This window comes from Talpa europaea (assembly GCF_964194135.1).
Source record: "Talpa europaea genome assembly, chromosome: 5".
Lineage (NCBI taxonomy): Eukaryota > Metazoa > Chordata > Mammalia > Eulipotyphla > Talpidae > Talpa > Talpa europaea.
In genome coordinates, this window is record NC_140071.1 from 5,977,450 (window position 1) to 6,001,776 (window position 24,327).

At 55.6% G+C, this 24,327-nt stretch overlaps 1 protein-coding gene across 1 annotated transcript in view; it reads left to right on the plus strand.

Moving 5' to 3' along the window:
• TRIO (trio Rho guanine nucleotide exchange factor) overlaps positions 1-24,327 on the plus strand; it is a gene marked incomplete at its 5' end in the record, with an annotated part of 242,520 nt that overhangs the window by 209,075 nt on the left and 9,118 nt on the right. Inside the window, 14 exons of the mRNA XM_084233661.1 lie at positions 506-798; positions 2,058-2,228; positions 4,710-4,805; positions 8,925-9,073; positions 10,445-10,511; positions 12,093-12,196; positions 13,505-13,574; positions 14,880-14,969; positions 15,506-15,598; positions 16,251-16,301; positions 16,545-16,622; positions 17,526-17,717; positions 19,292-19,469; positions 21,128-21,807. Of these exons, the coding sequence (XP_084089787.1) occupies positions 506-798; positions 2,058-2,228; positions 4,710-4,805; positions 8,925-9,073; positions 10,445-10,511; positions 12,093-12,196; positions 13,505-13,574; positions 14,880-14,969; positions 15,506-15,598; positions 16,251-16,301; positions 16,545-16,622; positions 17,526-17,717; positions 19,292-19,469; positions 21,128-21,807 (2,312 nt within the window). The remainder of the gene's footprint in view (positions 1-505; positions 799-2,057; positions 2,229-4,709; positions 4,806-8,924; positions 9,074-10,444; positions 10,512-12,092; positions 12,197-13,504; positions 13,575-14,879; positions 14,970-15,505; positions 15,599-16,250; positions 16,302-16,544; positions 16,623-17,525; positions 17,718-19,291; positions 19,470-21,127; positions 21,808-24,327) is intronic.

A 24,327-nucleotide genomic window follows, 5' to 3' on the forward strand; every position in this document is an offset into this window, starting at 1 on the left:
GGACCCAGGGTGGAGGCCCCCAAAAGCCAGCCTTCCTGCAGCCTCTGACCTCGGCCTTGTCACTAAGCTTTCCAGAAGGGTGCCCCAGATCTGTCCCTAAGGCTGATGACCAGGTCAGAGCTATACTGTTTATACACACACACACACACACACACACAATGTGCTGTTTCGTTGAACTGTTCACTATTAGTTTGTGATTTCCTTTATATTCTTTCTTAGATGAGAATAATTTGAAGATCCTCTCCTCCGATGTCTGTGATCACATTTTAAATCTGTGCAGCAGTAACACTGGTCTTCAGGACTGGTGCCTGGGGGTGGCTAGGAAGGGCCAGGGCATCTTGAGGAAAGTCAATCTAAACAACCCCAGTTAGGTTAGCGGTTGAAATGCACACGTGCCGGCCAGGGGGCCTAGAGGCAGGGCCTGGCACCCTGGGGTGCCCCATTCAGCTGGGCGGTGGGCACCTTTGGGACCTTCCCTCCAACCGCTGTTTCTCTCGTCCTGCAGATTCGCTGTCCATCTCCAGCAATGACGCCAGCCCACCCGCCTCCGTGGCTTCCCTGCAGCCCCACATGATGGGGGCCCAGAGCTCACCGGGCCCCAAGCGGCCGGGCAACACCCTGCGCAAGTGGCTGACCAGCCCGGTGCGGCGGCTGAGCAGCGGCAAGGCGGACGGGCACGTGAAGAAGCTGGCCCACAAGCACAAGAAGAGCCGGGAGGTCCGCAAGAGTGCCGACGCCGGCTCGCAGAAGGACTCAGATGACAGCGCAGCCACCCCACAGGACGAGACCGTGGAGGAGGTCAGCACCCCCATACCCCAGGACCGCCCCCCAGCTGTCAGGGGGCTCAGCCCATGAAGGTGCTCCCTGTCTGCCAGCCCCATGGTCAGCAGGGTCCTCGCAGCCAGGCTCCATTCCCTGGGGGCCAGTTCTGCCCCAGCTGGTCCTGGTCCCTGCAGCAGCAGGCATGTGCAGCTGTGAGCCTTCCTCCCAAGTGAGGCCACCCCCACCCCCAAATTCTGGGGGGCACCCAGCCCTATGCCCATTCACTGTACCAGTCGGCAAAGCCAGGAGAGGCTGGAGGCTACGCCCACCCAGGCGAGCGGGCAGCCCTACAGGAAGCCCTTGTTTCTGTTGCCCAGGGTGCTTGGTTTCTGCGGCCTTAGTGAGTGTGATGCGGTGGAGAAGGACTCGTTCGCTGCTGCTCCTTCCTCCTCCTGCTTGTCACAGACACTCCCCCGCCCCCTGACCCTCTCGCCTCTTCCTTCCCCTCCCTCTCGGCTTCAGTGACCTCCCTGCGTGTGTGAGTGTCCACGAGCTTTTATAAGTATCCGTTTTGTCGATTCTTCCCCTCGATTCCTTGCTGTCCTCACGCGCTGTAAACGTGTGGCGTCACCTCATCCTTCCGACAGGCCCGCCTCGCGCTCCTCCCACTTCGCTGTGCGGGGTGCCCCTGTCTCCTGCCAGGGAGGGCTGGGGGAACGTTTGCCTGCCCCAGAGAGCTCCCCGTATTCATACTCACATCTGAGAAGAAAATGCCCAAATGATTTCCTTCCCCGTCCCCACAGTAAACACTGGATTATTCCCATGTCATCAAAGATAAATTTATGTGTGTGCATCAGCTTGGAATTTTAAGCTCCTCCTGTTGTTTTAAATTATGCTACAAGGAGCAGAATTCCTTCCTGATCCCAAGCTGAGCCTCCGGCTCTGGTGCCGTCTGTGAGGGGCCCTTGGTTAAGCAGCTCGGATTTCATTTTCCTTATTCCCTTTCGATTGCAGTGAGCGTCACTCTAGCAGGGCACCCAAGTGAAAGGAAATTAGACCGGAGGACCTGACCCAGCACAAGGGCTATGGGACAGATATTTGAAGCTTGTTCTTTGTGACTTCTTAAAGATGAGCCGCGTTCCTAGCCTGTTCTCGAGCCAGCTGCTGGCGGGGCTGGCGGGGCTGGAGCTGCCGGGTTTCTGGACTTTTCCAGTGAGCCCCTTCGGGCTGCGTTCTGTGGCCCGACTGCGGCGTCCGGGCCTGGAAGTGACCCACGAATGTGGTTGTGATTGCAGAGGGGCCGGAACGAGGGCCTGAGCAGCGGCACGCTGTCCAAGTCGTCGTCCTCGGGCATGCAGAGCTGCGGGGAGGAGGAAGGAGAGGAGGGTGCCGACGCCGTGCCGCTCCCCCCGCCCATGGCCATCCAGCAGCACAGCCTGCTCCAGCCGGACTCGCAGGACGACAAGGTAAGGCCTCGAGTGCCGCCGCGACGGGCGGCTGTGATGGGCACGTCGCCAAGCAGAGCCCACTGTGTCCGCCCAGATGCGGGCACAAGGGGGTCCGCTTAGACCCCGCAGCCAGACAGTGTGTGTCTCCGAGCTGGGCGTCTGAGTCGACGCGGCTGGTGTGTGTTCTATGATGTTTCGGTTACTGCTGCTTTCGGTGGGACTTACTTTTCTTGCTGTGCTGACTGAGGCGCCTGAGAGAACAAGCAGGAGGCCCTGCCGCTGGGGTTCCATCCTCGGGCAGGGACAGGCCCCTGTTCTCTGTTTCTGCACACGGGCACTTTTTCAGACGAGCTGTGCGGCTGTGCAGGCCTCTGTCCAGAGGCCAGGGAGGGTCTTAGACAAACTGCCTTGGGCTTGGGAGTGCAAGGCCAGCACAGCCAGAGGCCCTGGGCAGGCTCGGCTACCAGCCAAGGGAGCCTCGTTGCTTTCTTGATTTTTAGTCCTTACATAGTCTAAAACACTGTGGCCCCTCCCAGTTGTAGAACTGCAAACATCAGGAAAGAAACCTGATAACAGGGCTCGCGGGTCCTGCGTCTGGGGCCGCTGTGCCCCTTCCAGACCAGCAGGTGCTGAGAACGTGCTGTGCGGGCTTTGCTGCATTTTATTTGCACGGTAACTCAGTTTTCTGAATAAAACAGGTTTTCATCAGTTTCTCCCGTTCTTCCTGTTTTCCTCCCGTGATTTATTCCACAGTATTAACACTTGCTGGATTGCCAGCGTTCTACAGTTTTACAACCCGGGGTCTGCTGTGACCCAGTGACTGACAGCTGGGAGGCCCAGGGCCTGACTGACCGACTGACTGACAGGAGGCCCAAGGCCTGACTGACAGCTGGGAGGTCCAGTGACTGACAGCCAGAGGCAGAGGCAGATCACACGGTTGTCCTAACCTAGGGCAGAGTTTCCTTGAGCCCTTATCTCCACCTCACCTCTCACCTCCTCTCCTTAGTGCCATGCAGTGCGCGCGCTGGTGGCCTCAGCCCCAGCAAGTCACTTAGTTCTCAGTCTGGAACTGGGGGTCACAGGGTGCAGGCCCAGTGCTTCGGGGCAGGAGGCCCGGGGACTCCACCCCCACCACAGGGTTTCTCTGACCACCCCCTGCTGTCCTGCAGTGTCCCAGGCCATTTCTGAGAAGCAGAAAACCAAAATTTCTTAGAAGTGTTTAGCCACAAGTGAATGCCCGCCTGGCCCGGTCGATTCATTCCCCAGATCAGAGAGTGTGTTTTCCCGCTTAAATTGTGGGTCGCCCCAGGTTCTTATGGTCACTTAAAATCGTTTCTGGTGACAGTGTTGAGTCCTCTCCAGAGCAGAACTCTGTAGTGATGTGCCCGCAGACGGTATTACCTTGTGACTAATCTTCTGTTTTGTTCTGTTTTCTCCCCCTGTGAACGTTCGCCTGCAGCATTACGTTGATTTGTGTTCTGTGTCTGTTTGGGCTCAGTTTCCTTACCTCGCCATTTGAATTTTTTTTTCCTTTGTTTTCCTCACCCCCATAGTCCAGATCTCATTAGACCAAACCAACATTTGTTTTGCAAAGTGCACATCTGGATCCACATATGTAAAAGCCTCGTTGTAAATGTAAACCCCGTTATGTCTGCCGTGAGAAATGCATCCTTAGGACAGCGTGTCGCATGCACCTCCGCTGTCTCTAATATGAAGCAAGGTTCATATTACGCCCCCTCTGGTCTCCAGTTAATTGACAGCGCAAGTAATCCGCAAACACGCCGTGGTTTGCTAATTACTGACACTTGAACTCAGCAGCCTCTCCCCAGCTCCCTTGACTGTCACCCCCTGTACACCCCGATTCTAGCCGTAAACGGCACCTGATAGCTTGTGAGGCCACAGATCTCCTGTACTCTGCACTAATCATTGGGGAAATGGATGGCACAGAAAATGGTGAGCGCGTCCCCCCTCCTCCCTGTCTGGTCAGTGCACCCCAATCTGCCCTTTTCTTTCTTGATTCTTTTAACCCCATCAGCACCATGAAGCCATTCTTAGTATCCGGTTTTCTTTCCTGGTTATTTAAGGATTCACTCATTACACTTCAAGCCTTTCGTTCTTCCATTGATCAGATTCTGTATTTTTTTTTTTTCTCCTTCGCCAGTAGCCCAGCCAGCAGTGGCAAAAGTCTTTAGTTAGTGAGCGATCCCCATGCCCAGTCACCTCTCTGGAAAACATTATGATGTTCCATGACGACAGATTAAAAACAGACCTTGCTGTCCACATGTATCCCAGACAGGTTTTATTTAATATTTCGTGTCAGAACATTGTAAATTTAAAAGGATGGCTTTAAATAAATGCAAACAAAGACAAACTTGTGGTCCTTTTGTCTGGAATTACTTTGAAAAAGAGGTTGAGCTTGCAGGAGAATCGCTGTCCACCCAGTGACTAACACGAGGCTCCCCCGTCCCCCCTCCCTCTCTCTCTGAACCTCTTTCCTAGGCCTCTTCTCGGCTGTTAGTCCGTCCCACCAGCTCTGAAACACCCAGCGCAGCTGAACTTGTCAGTGCGATCGAGGAACTGGTGAAAAGCAAGATGGTAAGGTTCCCGGGCGGCCGCTCCCAGAGTTGCAGCCGTGGGCCCTTGTCCAGGGGCTGCTCTGCTCTGCCCAGAACGCCTGGGCATGTTCCACAGCTTGGGGGGTCCCAAGACCACACTCGCTTCCTTCAACTGCAAGTTCTGGGTCCCCAAGACTGTCCTCGGATTCCAAGATTCACATGAAGGACTCAGAACTCACACCAGGTGGTATCCCCACGTTGCAGCCGATAGCCACGAGAGGACATGGCAGGGGTGCAGGGGCAGGGTCCAGAGGGTCCCGGAGCATCGTCCTCTGCCAGGGCGGTGAGCCAGACAGTGCTGATGTGTCCCAGCATCCGCGTGTGACATCACGCAGAGTCCCTGCCACCCAGGGGCACTCACCCAGCCTTGATGTGCGGGATTTTCCACTTGGGCTCAGTGACATCCTGTGACTGGTTCACCCTTGTCACCTGCCACTCACCCTGAGGTTAGGATGCCACGGGGCCCAGCGCCCCCACCACAGGTCCCATTGTTAGTGATGAGAGTCTGCCTTGGCCCAACGTCCCCAGGTGCACGGACGGCCTCATCAGGCCGGGCTTCCCAAGGGCTCGGTTGTCTTTCGGGAGCCGCAGCCCAGCTGTCCCTGCACACCTTGTTGGCAGCGCCAGCACTGTCAAGGCAGAAGTGGTCAGTTCTAATCTCAAGGGACAATGTGCCCCGTGGCGGCAGTTCCACAGACAGGGGGCAGCTTCCTATTGCTGTTTGAGATTGTTCATTTGGATTTACAGAGTGTAAGAGAAAGGAATATAGTTGGTTATGTCCAGGCTTTATTGTCTTAGTGACCTCTGTATTATCAGTTGGGCAGCGTGGACTCATTTCATAAAAGCCCCAAATTAAATGTTGGTCCTTTGAAGCTGAACAGACTGCGTTCCTCCGAACTGATTCAAATCAGTTTCTATGTTTCTTCAATTTTAAATACCCCTCAATACACATCAGTTACATAACCATTCAAGTGATTCTTGCCTAAAAATTGAAGTAATTTTCCCAAAGGAGGCTGGGAGGCGGCCCGTTGTCGGCCTGCAGGCCATTCAGCACATATTTACATTGACTATTTTAAGTGGCCGAGACTCAGCCGGCGCTGATTCGGGTGGAGTCCAGGTGGATTGTTGTGGCCATAGCCGGTCCCTTTCTACTTTTCTGTGGCGTCCCCCTGTGAAGTTCTAAAGAACGAAACTTTTTCAGTGGAAACTGACATGCTTGTGCTCATGGAATCTCCTCTCAATCTAGCAGGCATGAAGCTGTGGGGTAGAGAGCACAGGTTTTGGAGTCAGTGAGGGTTGGGGTCCGACTCTCCGGCCTGCTGCTCCCGCCGCTGTAGGTGAGACAGAAGAGGCCCCTCTCCCCCCGGGAGATCCCCGTTGATGCACTTTCCAGTGGACTCATCTCGCCATCATTCTCCACAGAGTATGGTCTCCTGCCCTCTCTCTGTGTCTCTGGGGAGCCAGGGCTCCACGTTGCTTTCCCGGCCCTGGTCCTTAGACGTCCGGCGGGCCTCCTTTATACAGTGACAGCGGCAGGGAGGCTGGGGCCTCGCTCCTCCTGCAGGCCCTGCCACGCGTCGTGGGTTCTCAGTCATCCGAACGTCCCTCGTGGGCCACCTCTCAGGCCGCACGCCTTCAGGATCTAAACTCGGAGTTGTTTCTCTGTCGGGAGCTGTGTATCCGTTTATTGGGCTGGGCGGGTGAGAGCAGGAGTTTGCTGTTACAGTTTAAGGAACAGAACCTTTGGGCCCTGAGGACTCAATCTGAAAAATAAAAGCCACCCTGGAAACTCTTTCTGGCGCTCACTCCTCTCTCGGGCCGCCGCGTCCCTGATCCAGCAGCGTTGGGAGTGCGTCTTTGCTGAGCCTTGGCCAGAGGGCAGCGGGTCGGCCGCGGCCACAGCTGTTTCAGCTTGACTTTGGCGTTTTCTCTTCGTTGATGTAAATGTAAAGGAAGTTGCAAGGAAGAGTGAAAATTAAGAATCACCTGACTCAAAATAGAAGCGCAAAACACAGAAAAACAAAATGAAATCGCGAGAGATGAACACAGAAATCAATGAGTCAAAAACAGAAAAACCAAAAATAAGGCAAAATACAAACAAAAAAAAAAAATGTGTCCTCTGTCCTTGTACAGACATCAAGAAGAAACTGGAGATTCACAAAACAGGAAACTGGGAGAGCTAAGCGAGGACGCAGCCATCACACACTTGCGTGGCTCTGAAAGCAGATTGGAAAAGCTGCTTGACATGGGTCATTTCCTAAGACGCTGTGGTTCACGGGCACCTCAGACAAAATAGAGGGTCTGTGCAGCTCGGTCTTCAGCTGAGAAACAGAGAAAGTGGAGAAGAACCAACTCACTAGAACACAATCAGGCCCAGCAGGCATCACAGATAATCTGTCCGCACATGCAGAGTCCCCATCACCCCCGGCCCACCCCTGTGCGTGAGAGACGGGCAGAGAGGCTGGAGGTGACCGTTGTCCACAATGCCCATATCGACGACCTGGCCTGGTCGGGTTCTGCACCCTCTCGGCTGCCCCCAGCTCCCAGCCAGAGGGCTCAGCAGCTCTGCAGTCGCGGGTCCGAAGGCCTGTTCCGCCCACTCTAGAAGCCTGGCCTTGCGAACATCAGGCCGAGACTCTCCTCTCCTGTTCCTCCCTGAGGGGCCGCCTGGAGCCTTGCTCTCTCCCGCCCCCTCACCATGCGAGTGAGTGGAATTCAGTCTAACCAGCTTCAGTGGTTTCTCGCCACTGTAGGCAGTAAGCACCCTCCTTCGACCTTCGGTCTCTAGCCCTCAGGCCGAGACCCCCGAATGGGTGGGCACAGAGCCAGCTCTCAGCCTACCCGGACCCCACTCCTTGACTGTCTTTCGTGAGCGACAGCGGCCGTTGGTGTGTTTCCCGGCTCCCTGGGTTTGGGGACAAGGTTCACTGTGCGTCAATCCAGGGAGACACTCAGCAGCACTCAGCCCACGGATCAGGGCACAACTTGCCAAGCTCCGTCCGAGGTTTCAGGGGACACAGGTGAAGCTGCAGCAACGAGACCCCTGTGAGAGAAAGAGCTTTCGAATCAGTATCCCGCGTGGCCCGGCTTCCTACAGAGGAGAGGGGAACGTGAGTGCCACATGGGCTGGGTTTTAGCCGGTGGATCTGTGTGCACAGAAGTAGGAGTCGAGGCTTCGTGGATGATCAAGAATCAAGCCAAGTCTGTTGGCGATGTAGCTTGCTGGCACTGCTCTGTAGCCCACCGATGCGGGGCCGGGGGTGTCCCCGCCGTCTGGGCCCTCTGGGCGAGAGGCACCCTGAAGCCCCCTGCTGTGCGGCAGGGACATCACCACGAGGAAAATCACTGCACTGGAGTCTGTGCTAGACCCAGAAGTGGGGTCAGCACACGGGTGTGAACTAGTTGTATTATTTCTAATTATTTGGCAACAAGGGAGCGTACACTAATACACACAAGTTCACTCTCCTGGTGGTGCTGTAACACTGGGGTGAGGACCAGAGGCGCGGGGGTGAAAGAACTCACAAGAACTGGAAAGGCGGATTTATCAAAACACCTGCAGGGGAGCAGGGGGTAAGACAGGCGAGGTCTGGGCAGGAATAGGATTTGGGGCTCTTCTGCCTGTTTCCACTGGCTTTCTGGTCTGGGCACCAGTATGCACGAGTTATCTCCTGGGGTGTCTGGTCTTGGGCACTGGCCTTTGGCACAGAATGTGTCCTGACCCTGCTTCCGCATTCAGGGTCATAGTGACCCCCTGGTTGCTCTGGCAACCTTATCAGTGCCCTCATCTATTTGAGCCTCCCCAACCTGCCTGCTGGGCAAGGAGTGGGGGTCTAGTTTTTAATCTTATGAAATGGCACCCCGACACTTTTCATTCCTATTGCTGTTGTATCCAGCTCCTCATCCTCAATTTTTTAATTTTAATTAATGGTGATGGTGGAACTTTTTTGTTTAACTAGTGTGTAATTCCACAAACAGGTTTTGTCACGTCCCCACCATGCCGTGCTGCCGTGCTGGGGATTATCTTATCCTCCCTGGGCCTCTCGTGGCCTGGAGGCAGGACATGTGCTGATGCAGCGATTTCCTGTGATTTTTCTTCCAGGCGCTGGAGGACCGGCCCAGCTCACTCCTTGTGGACCAGGGAGACAGCAGCAGCCCCTCGTTCAACCCTTCCGACAACTCCCTGCTCTCCTCGTCCTCGCCCATTGACGAGATGGAAGAGAGGAAGTCCAGCTCCCTGAAGAGGCGGCAGTAAGGCCCCTGCCCCCGTCATGGCTCTGTGGCTTCCCTCCCTCCAGACTGTAACTGGGGTTCAGCGCTGACGGGCCCAGGAGCCCCAGGGTCTCCAGTTGAGAAACTGGGTGAAGGCACAGGGCCGCGGGCGGCCCTCCAGTAGTTTGTTGTTTGATTTGTATATTAGTTTCTGTTTGTTTTTCTTTGTCTGGCTGGTTGGGTTGTGTTTTTTAAATTTTTATTGCTGTGTAATTGATTAACGTCTGTCGGTTTCCGGAGTTCCGCCCAATGGTTCGCTCTCTGCACGTGTGGCTTGTGGCCGCCTCCCTCCGCGACGCGGCAAAGCCCACTTTTAGGATTTACTCTGGTGGCAATTCCAGGTCTCCTATGCAGGACAGTTGAGTGTGGTCCCCTCCTTTTGAGCCCCGACCTAGGGGGCATTTTATAACGGGAGTTTATGCCGCAACCCCCTTGGTCGTGCCCCCTTCGCTGTACCTGAGTTCTGTTTGGTGTATTTTGTTCATTTAGATTCTGCATGAGTGAAATCCACTGAGGTCTGTCTTTCTCGACTTTGTCTTGTACACGTAGTTGGGAAGGAAACAGGCAGGCAACATAATCTTAAATACAGTCCCCAAATTTTGAATATTTTTTGACTCCCTTAGTGGTAGTGTCCCTTGGTCCAGTAAAGCAGCTCTGGCAGGAACAAAAGACCTGAAAACATCACAAAGGTTTAAGCTTGCCTTTGGGAATGAGGGAAACCTCTACACCACCTGAGGGCAGAGACTTGAGGTTACTGACCTCTGTCCCTGCCCTTGGAAGGGGGTGGGCACATAGGAGCTGGTGCTGGGTGGATGGATGGATGAGTGAACAGAGAAAGGAGCCTTTTCAGGCCCACCAAGGATGTTCCCTGTTCTGATCGCGCATTGTCTCCCATTGTCCAAATGGCCTTAGGCAGTTCCTGAGCTGTACGAAAGGAAACACTTCTGAGTGATGTCATCAGACCCTAGGCTTTAGACATAGGAGTCCAGTTTTTTTCTTGGATGTCCAGTGAAGCTTAAAACAACTTAAATCATTAAAAAACAAACAACCACCCCCAAAAATCTGCTTGTTGTAACGTCATACCTTATTACTTATTCATTGTAAGCCTCTGTGGGTTATTCATGTATAATCAGAATGCAGAGCTGTGGATTCACCCTGACTGTGAAGTGTCTCGTGACCTCCATGGGCTCACCGGTCTCCCAAGACCCTGTCCATGATTGAGGTGCTCGAGACTTGAGGCCTGGTTGTCAAGCTTGACAAATGGCACACGCCAGTGGGCATGGGAGCTGAGAGAAGCAAGCATTTAGAAAATGAGTTTGGGTTGTAAATGCTTGTTTTTTCTCTTTCCAGCTACGTCTTGCAAGAGTTAGTGGAGACGGAGCGCGACTATGTTCGCGACCTGGGCTGTGTGGTGGAGGTACGTGCTTTCACTGACTTAACATTCTCAGGCCCTAAGAGGGTCTCGGGGGCATCGCATTAAGTAGCTGAGCCCTGGTAGCTTTACAAATCTCGAAAAAACTTTTTGGCCAAAAAAAGCCAACAAAGTCGGAAAAATAAAATTTAACCAGTTGTCTTACCACAGTCACTTTTTTATCATTTTCTAAATGATCCTGTCCAACTGGTACTTATACCAGAGTGTGGCCCTCAGTTACTTTAGAGGAACATCACTGCAGACACCAGACCGCTGGCTGCAGAGCTGTGTGACCAGCTGTGGGGTCAGCTCCACCCTGAGTTCGCCTGGGTGCCCAGCTTGGCCTGCAGTCACACTGGCCCATTTGCTTAGAGTTGGCACAGGTTGAACGGATCACGCTTTTGTTGACATTAATGGCTGTGGCCTGTGTGGCTACAGCAAAACTGCTTCTGCCCTGGGGCATCTCTGGGCTCTTTCCCTGCAATTAAGTTCAAACTATATTAATAAACACAACTCATCAAAAAAGCTATTTTTATGGTGTGAAATGTCACTGCTTACTCTTTCAGCTTTATAAGTGTATGCAAGACAACACCTTGGGGGTGTATTTCCCACTAAAGTAATAGCCGTGACTGATAATTATATAACAGGAATGTTTAAGGTGTTCAGTTTGTCCATCATCACCATTAACGGTAAAATAAGTAACTGAAATACTTAAAACGTTCTTGTCCAGGCAGGATCCTGTTTGCGTTAAAGTTTTAGATCTTAATTTGGTAACTTATTTCACCAACAGTTGTTAAAAATCATATTGTGGGGCCTCCCCGGTGGCGCAGCGGTTGAGCGCTGGGTTGCGAAGCTGCCCGTGGCCTCTGCAGCGCCGGTTCGATCCCCGGCTGCTCCCCGGCCACCAGAGGAGGGTCCCACATGGCGCACAGACCTCTCCTGCCGCCCGCTGCACCCCTCAGCAGTGTACTTTGGTCCTTCTGCCTGCTCTGCTCCCCGCTCTGGCTCTGGTGAATTCTCTCACCCTCCCGCACTTCTGACTGTACCCAGTGCATGTATAAATAAATAAATAAAATAAATCTTAAAAAAAAAAAATCATATTGTGAAAAGTGTATCTTTAGATCCTTATACAAATTATACAAATATACAAAGTATGTAAAATAATCCAAAAAGAAAAGAAAATCTGTTTATAAGAGATAAGTGCTGAGAACAGAGTAGAGATGTTTCTGGCCAAATGCTAACATTTACAGGCTGACAAGGTGATTTGTTTCATGAAGTGTTTTACATTCATTAAAACTTTCGGTCCCTTAGAAGAATGTTGGTCTGCAGATGCTAACCAGTTTGGGGAGAGCAAACGGGGCAGTGATTGGCGCGGGGTGTTTCAAGTGCCAGTGGAGGCCATTTTTCACACAGAGCTCTTGTTTCTAGAGGACACACTGATGACAACACTGCGCGCAGGTCTAGCGTGTCCTTTGCGACTAGTAGTCGATAAAGCATGACTTGGTTCCCACGTGTTCGGTGAAATAAACTCACTTTTAATTAGGTGAGCAAAAGTATTACATTAACGGAGTCCTAATTCCATCGCAGGGCTACATGGCGCTCATGAAGGAGGACGGCGTCCCCGACGACATGAAAGGCAAAGACAAAATCGTGTTTGGCAACATCCATCAGATCTACGACTGGCACCGAGAGTACGTAAGGGGGTAGCACGCCAGGTGGAGCGAAGCCCCGCCCCAGTAAACCATGTCATGTCAGCAGATGGCGGAGGAGAGTCATGGCTCCTTTAGTTTATTAGCTGTGTGGCCTCACGGAGGTCGCTGGCTCGCACACAGGGAACGCCAGTGCACTGAGTTTGGGGTCATGTTTCATTATCTTCTTCATGCTGCTCCATCCAGGGGTGTCTGGAGGCCCCGGGCACCGAACCCAACTGCCAGCTTCTTAGGAATGTAGACCCAACCTTGAGCCCTTGGCTTCCCCGTCTGCCCGCCCCCCTCAGCTACACAGCAGGGTCACAGTGTGGGGGTTACTCGTGCAGAGCGCTGGGTCAATTGGTGCAAAGCGGGGCCTCCCTGGTGGCACATGGGTTAAGTCTCAGCACTATCAAGCTATCACCAGCCACTGTGGTCTGAATTCAATCCCCCGCCAGGGAGCTGACCGACATGATGCAGCAGACCTCTCCTGTCTCGTCCACTGCTCCCCTCAGCAGTGTATTTCAGTCAGTCTGCCTGTTCTGCTCCCCATTCTGTCTCTGGTGAATCCTCTCAGCCCCCGCACCTCTAGCCTACACCCTAGGAGCGTGGGTGACCAGGCAGCAGTGGCACCAAGGGTAGTGTCTGGCCAGTGAGTCTCCGCAGAGCTGGGGGACATTAAGACCCCAAGCACTGGACAGTTCAGCACAGCAGTAGCTGGTAAGCTGCTTTGCTGGTTAATAACAATGGTAAATATTAGTAGAGTAAGTGATCATTACGCTGGGCACACATCGTAAAGCCAGCTACAACCCAGAAGTAGTGAAGAGCAGCTGACCTAAGACTATTCCTCGTTTTCATTTTAATGGGAGCTAATACTTATAACCTAGGAGTGAAACCTTTATAAAACTGGTACAGGTAACATATTATTTTTATCTAGTATCCAATTTGAGCCTTTTAAAATTATAATTGGATAAATAGGAAACTTAAGGACCAAGTTTTTGGAAATAGAAATGACCAATTGCTTTGCAATATTGATGTTTTTGACTAAGTACTTAGCCAGGGAATTTTGTTTTTTAAAAACGGGCAAACATGTTGATTGTCCCGTGGAAGGGAAGCCGCCAGTCAAAGGTGGTCTTGTTCTGCCTTGTTTTGAACTGTGTCTCTTTCTGCTTTCTGTCCTAACAAAGTGTTTTCTGTGCACATCATGTCTGGAATTGCTCATGTCAAAACAAACTATTTTGCAAATAGAAACCTCCATCTAGTTAGAAGGCCAAATTGGAAGTGGTACTAATATTTCTCCTTTCGTTTCAGCTTTTTTTTAGGAGAGTTGGAGAAGTGCCTTGAAGATCCGGAAAAACTAGGATCCCTTTTTGTTAAACATGTGAGTAGAACAGCGTTACTGATAGCCTGTTTTGGTAGGTTGCGTTTCGTCACTGGCCTGTCCGATTAAAGCAGAGCACGTAGGTTATACACGTGCTTATTTTAAGAATAAAATCAAACGGTGCAGTGATCGCAAATGGGAATTAAAGCCCCCTCCAGCCCTTCCACCTGGGACTGACCCTCTTGCTCCGTTCCCCGCCTGGCGGGGCCTGGGGGAGAGGGGGGTGGTCCGGGCAGGTGTACGTAAAGGTGCAGTGGGTTTAACACTCCGCCAGGTATTTGTGTTTAGCTAAAATGTGTGTTGACATTAGAAGTTTCTCACTGAAATATTGCTCTATGAAAAAAAAAAAAGGAATGACAAGAGTTTTTACAAATCTTCTTGGGTCCCTGACTCCCTGAAACAGCCCTATCTCTTCTACATCATTGTCTTGTGGTATATGATTTTGGCTGAAACATATATAAAAGGGTCCATGCTCGCACAGGTGTATAGTTGGAAAGAGAAAGGTATTTTAGTAGCCTTTCCAGGTAGTTAACAGTTTTTTAGGTACCACAGCAAAGCCTAGCGGGTAATAAACCCTCGAGCGTAGCTGCACATGGACTCTAGAAACCCAGCGGTCGCATGGCCCTCACTGTCTCAGTCCACTCAGCGGCCTTGCACTTAAAGCCTCTCCCCTGTGCCCCAGCTCATGATGCCAGGGTAAGGGCGCCTGGCCTCAGCAGGCCTTCCCCACACGACATCAAAGATCAGAGCCTGCATGTCGGCCATCATCTTCCCAGAGTCATCACGTTTCGTCAGGTGCACGCTGGCAGAGGCGTGTTTTCCAAACTCTCATTTTGGTTTCAAATCCTACATTTTCATTTTTAACAGACATTGCAGTTGTCTGCTTTTAAATGACAGGCTTATTTTGTTCAAGTTCAAGAAAACGTCCGCTAGATACCCAGGTGTAAAAAATACTTGGCCTCGGCCTCTTTCACGTAAAGTCTGTAAGAGGCTGCGGCCCTGCTCCTTTCGTGGCAGTGGTGTGTGTGTGGGCGGGGGTCGTGAGGGTCTCCAGCCAGTCGGGGGACAAGAGGGACCAGTGAGTTAAGATCCATGTCCTTTCGCTGCCTCTGGTGCTGAGGCAGGGACCCCGGGCTGTGCGTGGGGAGCCGTGGGGCAGGTGCTGACGACGTTGTGAATCTGGAAGGTGCCCCCGCACCTGCACCTGGCACTTGTGTTCCAAACTGTTTCCTTGAAGATAGCCGAGACGCGCGGGCTGTGCCGCTGGGCGCCCCTTGCCTTAACCTGTCTGCCTTCATTTTCCAGGAGAGAAGGCTGCACATGTACATAGTTTATTGTCAAAATAAACCAAAGTCCGAGCACATTGTCTCTGAATACATTGATACCTTTTTTGAGGTAAGACCTAAGATAGAAACAAAGTATTTCTGGATCTTTTCTTACAATTGATTTCCGAAATAATACTCTATTTCACTTGTAACATTGACATATTAAAATATTCTTATTTCCCAGAAGGTTAACCATCCTCCGAAAATGGTGGTTCTCGGTTACGAGAAATCCAAACCTGTATTTGTCTCTGTCTATAAAGCAGAGAGGTGACTAGAATTCTAAGTCACTCCCCTTGGCCTTCATTCGAAGGCCAAGGGGACTGTTAAAATGGGCTTTTTTTATCGGTTTTAAACTTCAGCCTCATGATTCATGATCAAAATTTTGGACCTCAAAATGAAATACTTGATGCTCAAAAGAAAGCAATTGCATGGAGAAGGTCCTTTAACAAACTTACAAGACCTTGAAGACAGCCCAGAAGGTTCACGTGGCCTCCGGTCATTTTGACTGACGGCTTCTGTCCTGCGCACGCCCGGTGACTGCAAGGACTGAACAGTGACCCTTGACGGGACATCACGTGAGACCTTCTTTCTCCCCTGAAACCACAGGACTTGAAGCAGCGCCTCGGCCACAGGTTGCAGCTCACAGATCTGTTGATCAAGCCCGTGCAGAGGATCATGAAGTACCAGCTGTTGCTGAAGGTGAGGCCAGGCGGGTGGGCCTGGTATCGGCCTCGGGGCGGGACGCAGGGCTGGCGAGGGCAGTCTCTGCTGTGCGAAGTTGAGAGCCGTCTCGTTACTTCTGACTTCAGATACTTGAACTTCCTCCTTCTCCCCTCCATGTTTCATGCCCGTCAGGTTCCGAATCAAATGCCAGTGAAAGTGAACTTTTTCCGCACCACAGATCTTTGAATAGTAATGATTTTTCTTGGCCTTACCTATATTCAGATCTTGGAGCCGTGGATCAAATGAGGTTTTTTGGTCCCACCGTTCCTTTCTGTTGGCTCACGAGTAGCCCTCGGCTGACAGAAATCCCCGAGCAGAGCTACAGGCAGCGGCACACTTTTCCTTGATGAAAACGACTGTGTCAGTTGCCTCGAGATTCCTTTGAATATAAAACGCAGCACCTAGATACAGAGAGCCGGCGCTTGTCTCAGAGGGAGGCAGGAACCTCTTAGAACCTCCTGGACCCAGTTGGTCTGGCCTTGAGCTCCCCGAGGGACACCGTCCCCGTGTTACTGGGAGGGACAATGAGAAATGAAGGAAGGGGCTTCCCCATGCCTGGGCGTGGTATGTGATCAGGAGGCTCCCCTGCACCGAGACCTCACCCTCATGTCCTCTTCCTTCCCTGCAGGACTTCCTCAAGTACTCCAAAAAAGCCAGCCTGGATACTTCGGAATTGGAGGTACTTCAGTGCCCGCAGGGCACTCCCCGGCTCCCCAGCCCCTCCATTAATCCCGAATGTCCCCGGAGGGGCCAGGCCCAGGGAGGGTGGTCACAGCGGGCGCCAGTCTTGGCATCCCCTGCCTGAGCCCCTGCACCGGGTGGGCAGGCGGGAGGGCGGGGTCTGCGCTGGGCATGCACGTGTGGTCACGAGGGCCCCTCGTCCCCGGGGAAGCTGACGCTGCTCTGTTCTCTCCTGCCCCAGAGAGCCGTGGAGGTCATGTGCATCGTGCCGAAGCGGTGCAACGACATGATGACCGTCGGGCGGCTGCAGGGATTCGACGTAATGCAATTCTCCTTTATACGGGCTCTGGCGCTGCTGTGCCTTGCTTTAGTCTGGGACTCCTTCTCACCCCCTGTAGAAAACTGAACGCTTTACACTTAGTCCTCTGTCTTTTTTCCCTCCGCTTCTACCCGACGGAGCCACCTCCGACTTCTTTCGGGTGCATGTGATCTGTGTTGGGGGCCTCCTGGTGGACACAGGCAGGACTCTGCTCTGTCTCCAGGCATCCTGCTGCTGAGACGGTGGGGTTCCCGCAGGCTGTGGGAAGCAGGACCCCCTCCCTATCTGTCACCCCGGGAGCTTGCCTCCAGGGTCCCACGTGCCCCTGCATCTAACAGGCGCTCCTGTGAGCTGAGCTGTTCGGAACCGCAGCCTTTTTATATTTTGTCTTTAAATGTAACTATTGAGTGAGGAGATGGGAGATTTCCCTTTTTTGCCTACTGTTCTGCTGGAGAATTCAGATTTAAGGTTCTGGTTCTGTAGTTCTCAACATAAGCACACATGGGCACCCGGAGAGCGTCTGAAAACTCCAGTTCCCATGCGCTTCTTAGGGGACTCGCTGGGGTGTAGCGCCGCGGGGCCCACTGGGGTGCTGGAGCTGCCAGGCCCAGCGGGAGCAGCAGCCCCTGTCTCCCGGGTGAAGCAGACACTCTAGGCCCCACTGCCAGTCTGATTGTGGCTGAGGCCAGTGAATTTATACAAAGCTTGGCAAGAATTCTTATTTAGGTCATTGTTGATGTGGGACTAGACGTCTTTATAGTGAACGGAGGAGAAGTTAAGCTCTATAATAAAAGAGGAATCTGTCAGTATGTGGGAAGAACGCTAAAGAAATCAGACCTCGCCCGCCTGGACTAAGAAGGCCGTGTTTTCTCTCCTCTTCCTGTGCCCCTCTTCCTTGCTTAGGGTAAAATCGTCGCCCAGGGCAAGCTGCTCCTGCAGGACACCTTCTTGGTCACAGACCACGACGCTGGCCTCCTCCCCCGCTGCAGGGAGAGGCGGGTCTTCCTCTTCGAGCAGATTGTCATTTTCAGCGAACCCCTTGATAAGAAGAAAGGCTTCTCCATGCCGGGATTCCTGTTCAAGAACAGCATCAAGGTAACAGCTCGGTCCTGGCCCTCTGCCTGCAAGCTGCCTCCTTTCCCATGATGCCCTGTCCTGCTCCTTTATTAAGTGTTGCGAGAATTTTTTGGTGGGTTCCAGAACCTTTACATCCACAGCACTCTCTCCTGCCTGGCCCTCCGGGGGCTGATGCCCCCTCCCACACCTCTGACCACAGCCCTTCCTTCTCAGCAGGGCGACAGGACCTCTCCCTGGGTGGCTTGAGCCCCACCTGCTCTCCGACCACTAACACTCATTGGGGCTCAGAGCTGGTAGCTGGGCTACTGCCCTGGGGCCAGAGCTGATAGGCAGCCCTGGGGTAGCCTGTTCTCTCATGGCAGAGAACGACAAATAATAAATAGACAAAATAATTGAAGACGACCCAGGCTCCTGTAAAGGGGACAGAGCAGGGGGACAGTGAGAAAAGCAGCAGATGATCCCGAGGCCAGCGTCCTCACGCCTGCCCCTTCCCGCTGCTGAGCTGTGGCTGCTATTGCCAGAAGGGAACGCGCTTCCCGTGTGGGGCCTCCGGCCCTCAGCTTCCTGGGCCCCTGTCAGGGCAGGGGCAGCCCTCGGAGGCCCCCTGAGCCCCAAGACCTCAGCACATACCTGGACGCTGGCCCCCACCCCCATCCTTCTGGCTGCAGAGAGCTGGGCCTCAGGCCCACCACACCCACCGTCAGTCACCAGAACAGGAAAATTCTCTTTGTCTGTTACTTTCCTAGTCTGTTTAGTAGCGTTACCTTGCACTCCCCACACATCACTTCTTAACACACGTTATGTTAATATACCGGATTTTTTAAAGGGTGTCATTTAATTCCTGAGCACGAAGTAAGGGTAACAGCGGGGCACGCTGTAGAACTTTTGCAAGCAGGTAATCCCTGGGCGTTCTGGCTAATTAGTCAAACTGTCAGTTAAACTCTCGGTCCTCTCCACTTCCCCAGTTAAAAGTCATTGAAAAGCTCCAGGGTAATGATTTCTGAGGCAGTGAAAACACAGCTCGGCCCAAAAGCATTGGTTTCAACTTGGCATATGATGACCTGCACTTTGCACTGGACCAGTAGTAACAGATGGGCTTTGGGCTACTCACTACGGAAAACAGACACACACACAAGATGTACCATCTTGACCCTTTGTAAGCAGGGGCTTCCGTGGCAATCCGTAGGTTCACACGATTGTACAGCTGTCACCCTTAGCCTTTGCGGGCATCCCCAGCCTTCCAAGGGGTACCCCCCCAGCCTTCCCGGGTCACCCCCAGCCTTCCAAGGACTCTTCATCTTGCAAAATGAAACTCGGAACCATGAAACGCTGCCGCCTTCCCCCAAAGCCCATCACTCGCCCTCCACCTCCACGGCCCCAGTCTGCACCCCACTGCTGGTGCGCCCCTGTGGGTGAAGTCAGGTAGTTCTCCCACGACCATCATCCCTCGCATAGCACAGTGTCTTGGCCCACGCATGCTGGCCCGGGGCAGGACGTCTCTGTGACTGAGGGTGCCCCCTTGTACACACAGACGGCCCTCGGGTCGCTTCCACTGTTTGGCTGTTGTGAACAGTGCTTTGATTTGTTTGAAGGTGAGTTGCCTCTGCCTGGAGGAAAATGTGGAAAACGATCCCTGCAAGTTTGCTCTGACGTCGAGGACGGGTGACGTGGTGGAGACCTTCATTTTGCATTCGTCCAGTCCCAGTGTCCGGCAAGCGTGGATCCACGAAATCAACCAAATTTTAGAAAACCAGCGCAATTTCTTAAATGGTAATGTGTGTCCTCTCGCCCAGTGTAGTTCCTTTCCCCCATGCACGTTCCTGTTTCTCTCCTCCTCGTTCTGAGACCGTCCGTGTGTGTACAGCGACCCTCATGGGAAGGGCGACAGCGCCTCCCAGGCCAGGAAGCCGAGGCGCAGCTGCCCTGGCAGTTTGCTCGGGGCCTGGCTCCTGGGCTTGCATTCCTCACCAGGGCAGGCCCCACTGTGCACGCACTGCGCACCCCAGCCCTGTCTTGGCAAAGGAATGCTCGAGAAAAGCAAAGGCAGCACATAGAGTTGGCCAGAGGTGCAGGAGAGTCTTCAGTGCAGTTTAAAGTGGTGTCCGACTGCACACGTCCACACCTCCCTCCTCTGTGAAGACAAGGACACATTTATTTTCTTCCTGCTTCCGTGACGTCAGCGGTTACCAAGGACCAGCGGATGCAATACAGTAATTATGTGCAGAACACCTCGGAGGAGATGACTTCCCCGAAAGAGAGCGGCCACACTGTCCTTACGTTGTAGAGAGTTACTCTGACCCTATTTCCATGACCCGAACCGCTTGCCTCTCCTCCAACTGCTGACCTAGACGCGTCCTTACTTGGTGATCACGGAGGAGTTTCCAGAATTCACTCGGCAGCCGAAGGCTCATTTCGTGTCATTTCTTTGCCTGTTTCTCTGTGTCCATGTTGCATGTCCGTGCCCTGTCCAGAAGAAGGTTGTCGTTTCTGTCACGATAAAGCCACCTGGTGCCTCTCGTGACATTCAGGAGCCAGGAACACCGTGAAAAATCAAGCTCACCTGCCATCTCTAGCCTGGTGTTAACTCCAAGCTGCCCTCCAAGGGTAGACTGGCCGTTACAGTTACAGTCAGGAGGGGGCAGGGGGCAGGGGGCGGGGAGCTGGGTGGAGGGTGCCTGTGCCCAAGCAGAAGCCTCCACACCCCTGCCCTAGAGCAAACGCAGGGCTCTTTAACTGCGCTGATCTTGAGCGGTGCCCTCAATGCAAATCCGTAGCTTGTCACTAGGGGGAAATCACTAAATTTTCACCATCCTTAAAAAATAAGCAGCCTCCCAAATTGCACGCATGCGTAGGCCATGCTGTTGGCGCTTGCTGGACCCTCAGTCTAGTGAACAGGCTGTTCCAGGGGGTCAGGTGCGCAAGATCTAGGTGGTCAGCCCCTTCTCCGCCTTCCCGCCCCCCGTGAGCTCACAGGCCGCGGGCCAGGCCGCCGCTGCCCTCTCGCCGGAGGCCTCGGGGCAGGAGGGCGGGGTGGGCTGTCCTGCGTCCCCAGGGCCTTAGCAGTTCAGACTGTGTCCGTGTGTCCGTGTGTCCGTGTATCTTCCTGGGCACGTCTCCTGCCAGCGGCTCTGTAATGAGGGGTGGGTGGGGCGTCCCAGCCCCGGGGGGCTCTGTGCACCTCTGGGGTGCTGGGCAGGCCCTTGCACGGCCGCCCCGGGCAGTTGAGGTCCCCCTGCCGGTCCTGAGGTCGCCCCTCCTGGAGCCCCGGGGGTCCGGGTGCGGCCTGCGGGCTGCGTGTTTCGGGGTCCTGAGGGTGGAAGCTGCCCGTCGCCCCACGACCGCGGGGCCCGAGAGCGGCGCCCACCCTCTCCGCCTGCGCGGCCCCCCGCCCCGCGCGGCGCCCCTGGAACCCCGTCTCCTGTCCGCAGCCCTGACGTCGCCCATCGAGTACCAGCGGAACCACAGCGGGGGCGCCCCCGGCGGCGGCAACCACGGCGGCGGCCCCCCCGGCGGCGGCGGCGCCCCCAGCGCGGGCCGGAGCCGGCCGTCGCGGATCCCGCAGCCCGTCCGGCACCACTCGCCGGTGCTGGTGTCCGCCGCCGCGCCGGGCCCGGCGGAGGCGGACAAGATGTCAGGTACGTGCGCCCCGGGCCCTCCTCCGCCTCCCCCCAGCAGCGGCCCCGCGCCCGAGCCCGGCCGGGCGCCCCCCGCCGCCGAGGGCGCCGAGCCCCCCAGGACGAAGGCCACGGAGCGCGCCCGCCAGCCCAGCCCCGACGGCGGCGCCCGCGAGGACCAGGACGGGCGCGCGCGCGGCCCGGGCGCGCCGGCCCCGGGGAGGCCGCGGCCCGGGCCGCCCCTGGACCCGCCGCCGGCCGCGCCCCGCGCCCAGGAGCCGCCGCCCCGCAGCCCGCCGCAGAAGGGGGGCGCCGTCCGGAGCCCCGCGCCCGCCTCCCCCGCCGGCCGGCCGGGCGCCTTCGCCTTCCCGGGCGACGGCGACGCCCCGCAGCGGCCGGCGCCCCGCGCCGCGGCCCCCGGCAAGGACACCGACCGCATGAGCACGTGCTCGTCGGCCAGCGAGCAGTCCGTGCAGTCCACGCACAGCAACGGGGTAAGAACGCCCGGCGGCCCGCGCCAGCTCCTCCCGCCGCCGGAGGACGCCGCCGCCCGCCACTAACCGCCCGGCCGCTACTAACCCGGCGCCCGACGCCGCCGCCCGGGGCGCCGCCTCTGCCTTAAGCCGCCGCGCCGCGCCGCGACTCGCCGACACGCGGGCCCTCTGGAACCTTCCACGGCCCCTCAGCAGCCTGAGCGGACCGCGGGGGGCGGGCGTGCCCCCCCCAGCCCCCCCACCACCCGCGGACACACGCGCCCCCCGGGCCCGCCGGGCGCGAGAGACCGCGCGGCCCGACGGCGGCCCCGGCGGGGACCCCTGCGGGCTGCAGCAGCCGCACCCCTCGCGCCCGGGCCCCCCTGGCGGCCCAGGCGCTGCCGGGGTGGGGGCCCCCCCTTTCCGGCTTCCTCACTGTCCCGCCCCGCGGTGTCCGACACGCAGACGGCCCCCCACAGCACTTTCCCGGAGGCATGCGAGAGAGGGCAGAGCCGCGCTCGCGAGTGTACGCTTGACTGCTTTATAAATTTTTAAATACATTTCCCTAAAAGGGTCTGTGTCTCTCTTTCTGCACCACCACCTGCTTCTGCATGTCTCTCTCCTCTGAGCTCCTGGCGTGCCTGGCGGGGCTCACTTGGCCGCGTCCCTTCCTCCTGTTCCTCTCACCTCTCTGTGTTCAGCTCCACCTCTGTTTAACTGAGGAAGAGATTAAGAACCGGACCTTGGTATGTGTGACGGTGACCTTGAGTCTCACTCTGGAAACCGAGCGGTGGGGACAGGCTTCCTCCGCAGAGGCCGTCGCCAGCGGCCTTGTCACGGGCCCAGCCGGGCCCCGGGGTGGCGCGGCCTCCCTCTGTGTGTGACGCGCGGGGCTGGCAGGTGAGGTCACGGGACAGGAGCCCCGAGAGGCTGCAGGCGCCGGCACCCGGCCGGACACTCGCTGGGCAGCGCGGCCAGGACCCGGGGCGTGGGCCGGGGGGCAGCTTTGAGCTCGTCCATCCCAGCCTGGACACTTGGCCCTTGAGCGCCAAGGCCCCGGGTCCGTGTCTCAGAAGGAACACCCAGCGGCTCCAACGCAGGAGCCCGTAGTCTCTGGGTATCCACAAAGAAGGGCCTCCTCCCCCTGAGACGAGGCACAGCAGTGGCACGTGTTCCGGCAAGTTCTAGGCGAAGAAGTCCCCTCTTACTCCGGTTCTCACTTTCCATGCAGTAGATGACGTGGAAAGGGAAGGTGCCAATGTTTCAGATGAGTCAGAATGTCTCATGGAAAGGCCCTAGCGGCCTGGCAAGAGCACCAGGGCCTCAGCTGGGGCCTTGAAGAAGTCCTCCGGGACTGACACATACAGCCATTAAAAGGAACCGTGGTCCTGCCCCACACACCCCCATCCCCAGGCCCTCCGTCCACCGCGGGCCAGCTCTCACCTGCTTCCTCCTCGACCTCTTCTGCGGAGCTGTCTGGGCCACAGCCAAGCAGCCGTGACTAACCCACAGCCCCAATTCTTCTTCTGCTTTCAATGGGCACCTTCTAGAAAGTTCTGCTGAAAGGAGTCATGTGGGTGCGGATTCACTTCCCACACCCACGCCCCTGGACAGCACCACAGACGCAGCCCTGCCTTTCCCGGGGGGGCGGGGGGGGGAGGCAAGTCCACCAGCCTCACCCTCTAGGGGTGGAGACTGGGCCTCTGACAAGGCGACTGTGAGCTTCAGATGAGAGATTTTAGACGGCTGGCACATAGGAGGTGTTCAGAAGCCACAAAAAGCCGTTATAATATGGCAAAGTACTGAAAAGACAACTCCGGGGTGGGGGGGCGGGGTGCTACCAAGAGCAACTGTACCGGAGAAGTTGTTTTTTGTTGACGTTTTCTAGCTTTGTGGTCTCCAAACTCTAGGGTGTCACTAGATAAGCCGGGATACTGAAGGATGAAGCTTATCAGTGAGCATGCACAGGCCAAAGCTTGAGGTGGACACAGGGGGGGCCCACGAGGGATGGGGCCCACGGCCGGCCCCTCAGCCGAGCTCCTGTGGTTTGAATTTGCACATCCCCGGGAGTCTCCACCCATCGCCCCAGCGCTCTGGCGTGGCGGCTGCCTGGGCGCTGCCTCCCAGAGGACAGCAGCAAGGGCCCTCCTCTCTCATCCCTTCGACCTGGCTCAGGACAGTGGTCAGCGGCCATCTCTGGCGCGCCCCAACAGCAGCTTAGTAGGCCAGGGGCCGACAGACATGTGGCAGGGCCGTGTGACAGTCACGCCTGCGCTGGCCCAGGACCCTCCCCGGGCGGAGCCCAGCAGAGGCTGGCCTCTTCAGAACCCTGGGGACGCCTGACCGTCCGACAGCTTCGTGGGTGACCACCTCCGGACGCCAGCTGCCAGGAGCAGGGTGCCTACCGCTGCTGGCCGAGGGGCGTGGGCAGCTGTAGGTCAGGATCGGGCAGCAGCCCCATATTCTTCCTCCTCCCCTGGAGCGAAAGGCTCCCTTCATGAATGGCCGCTTGGGACATGCTGCCTGTGATTCTTCTGTTTA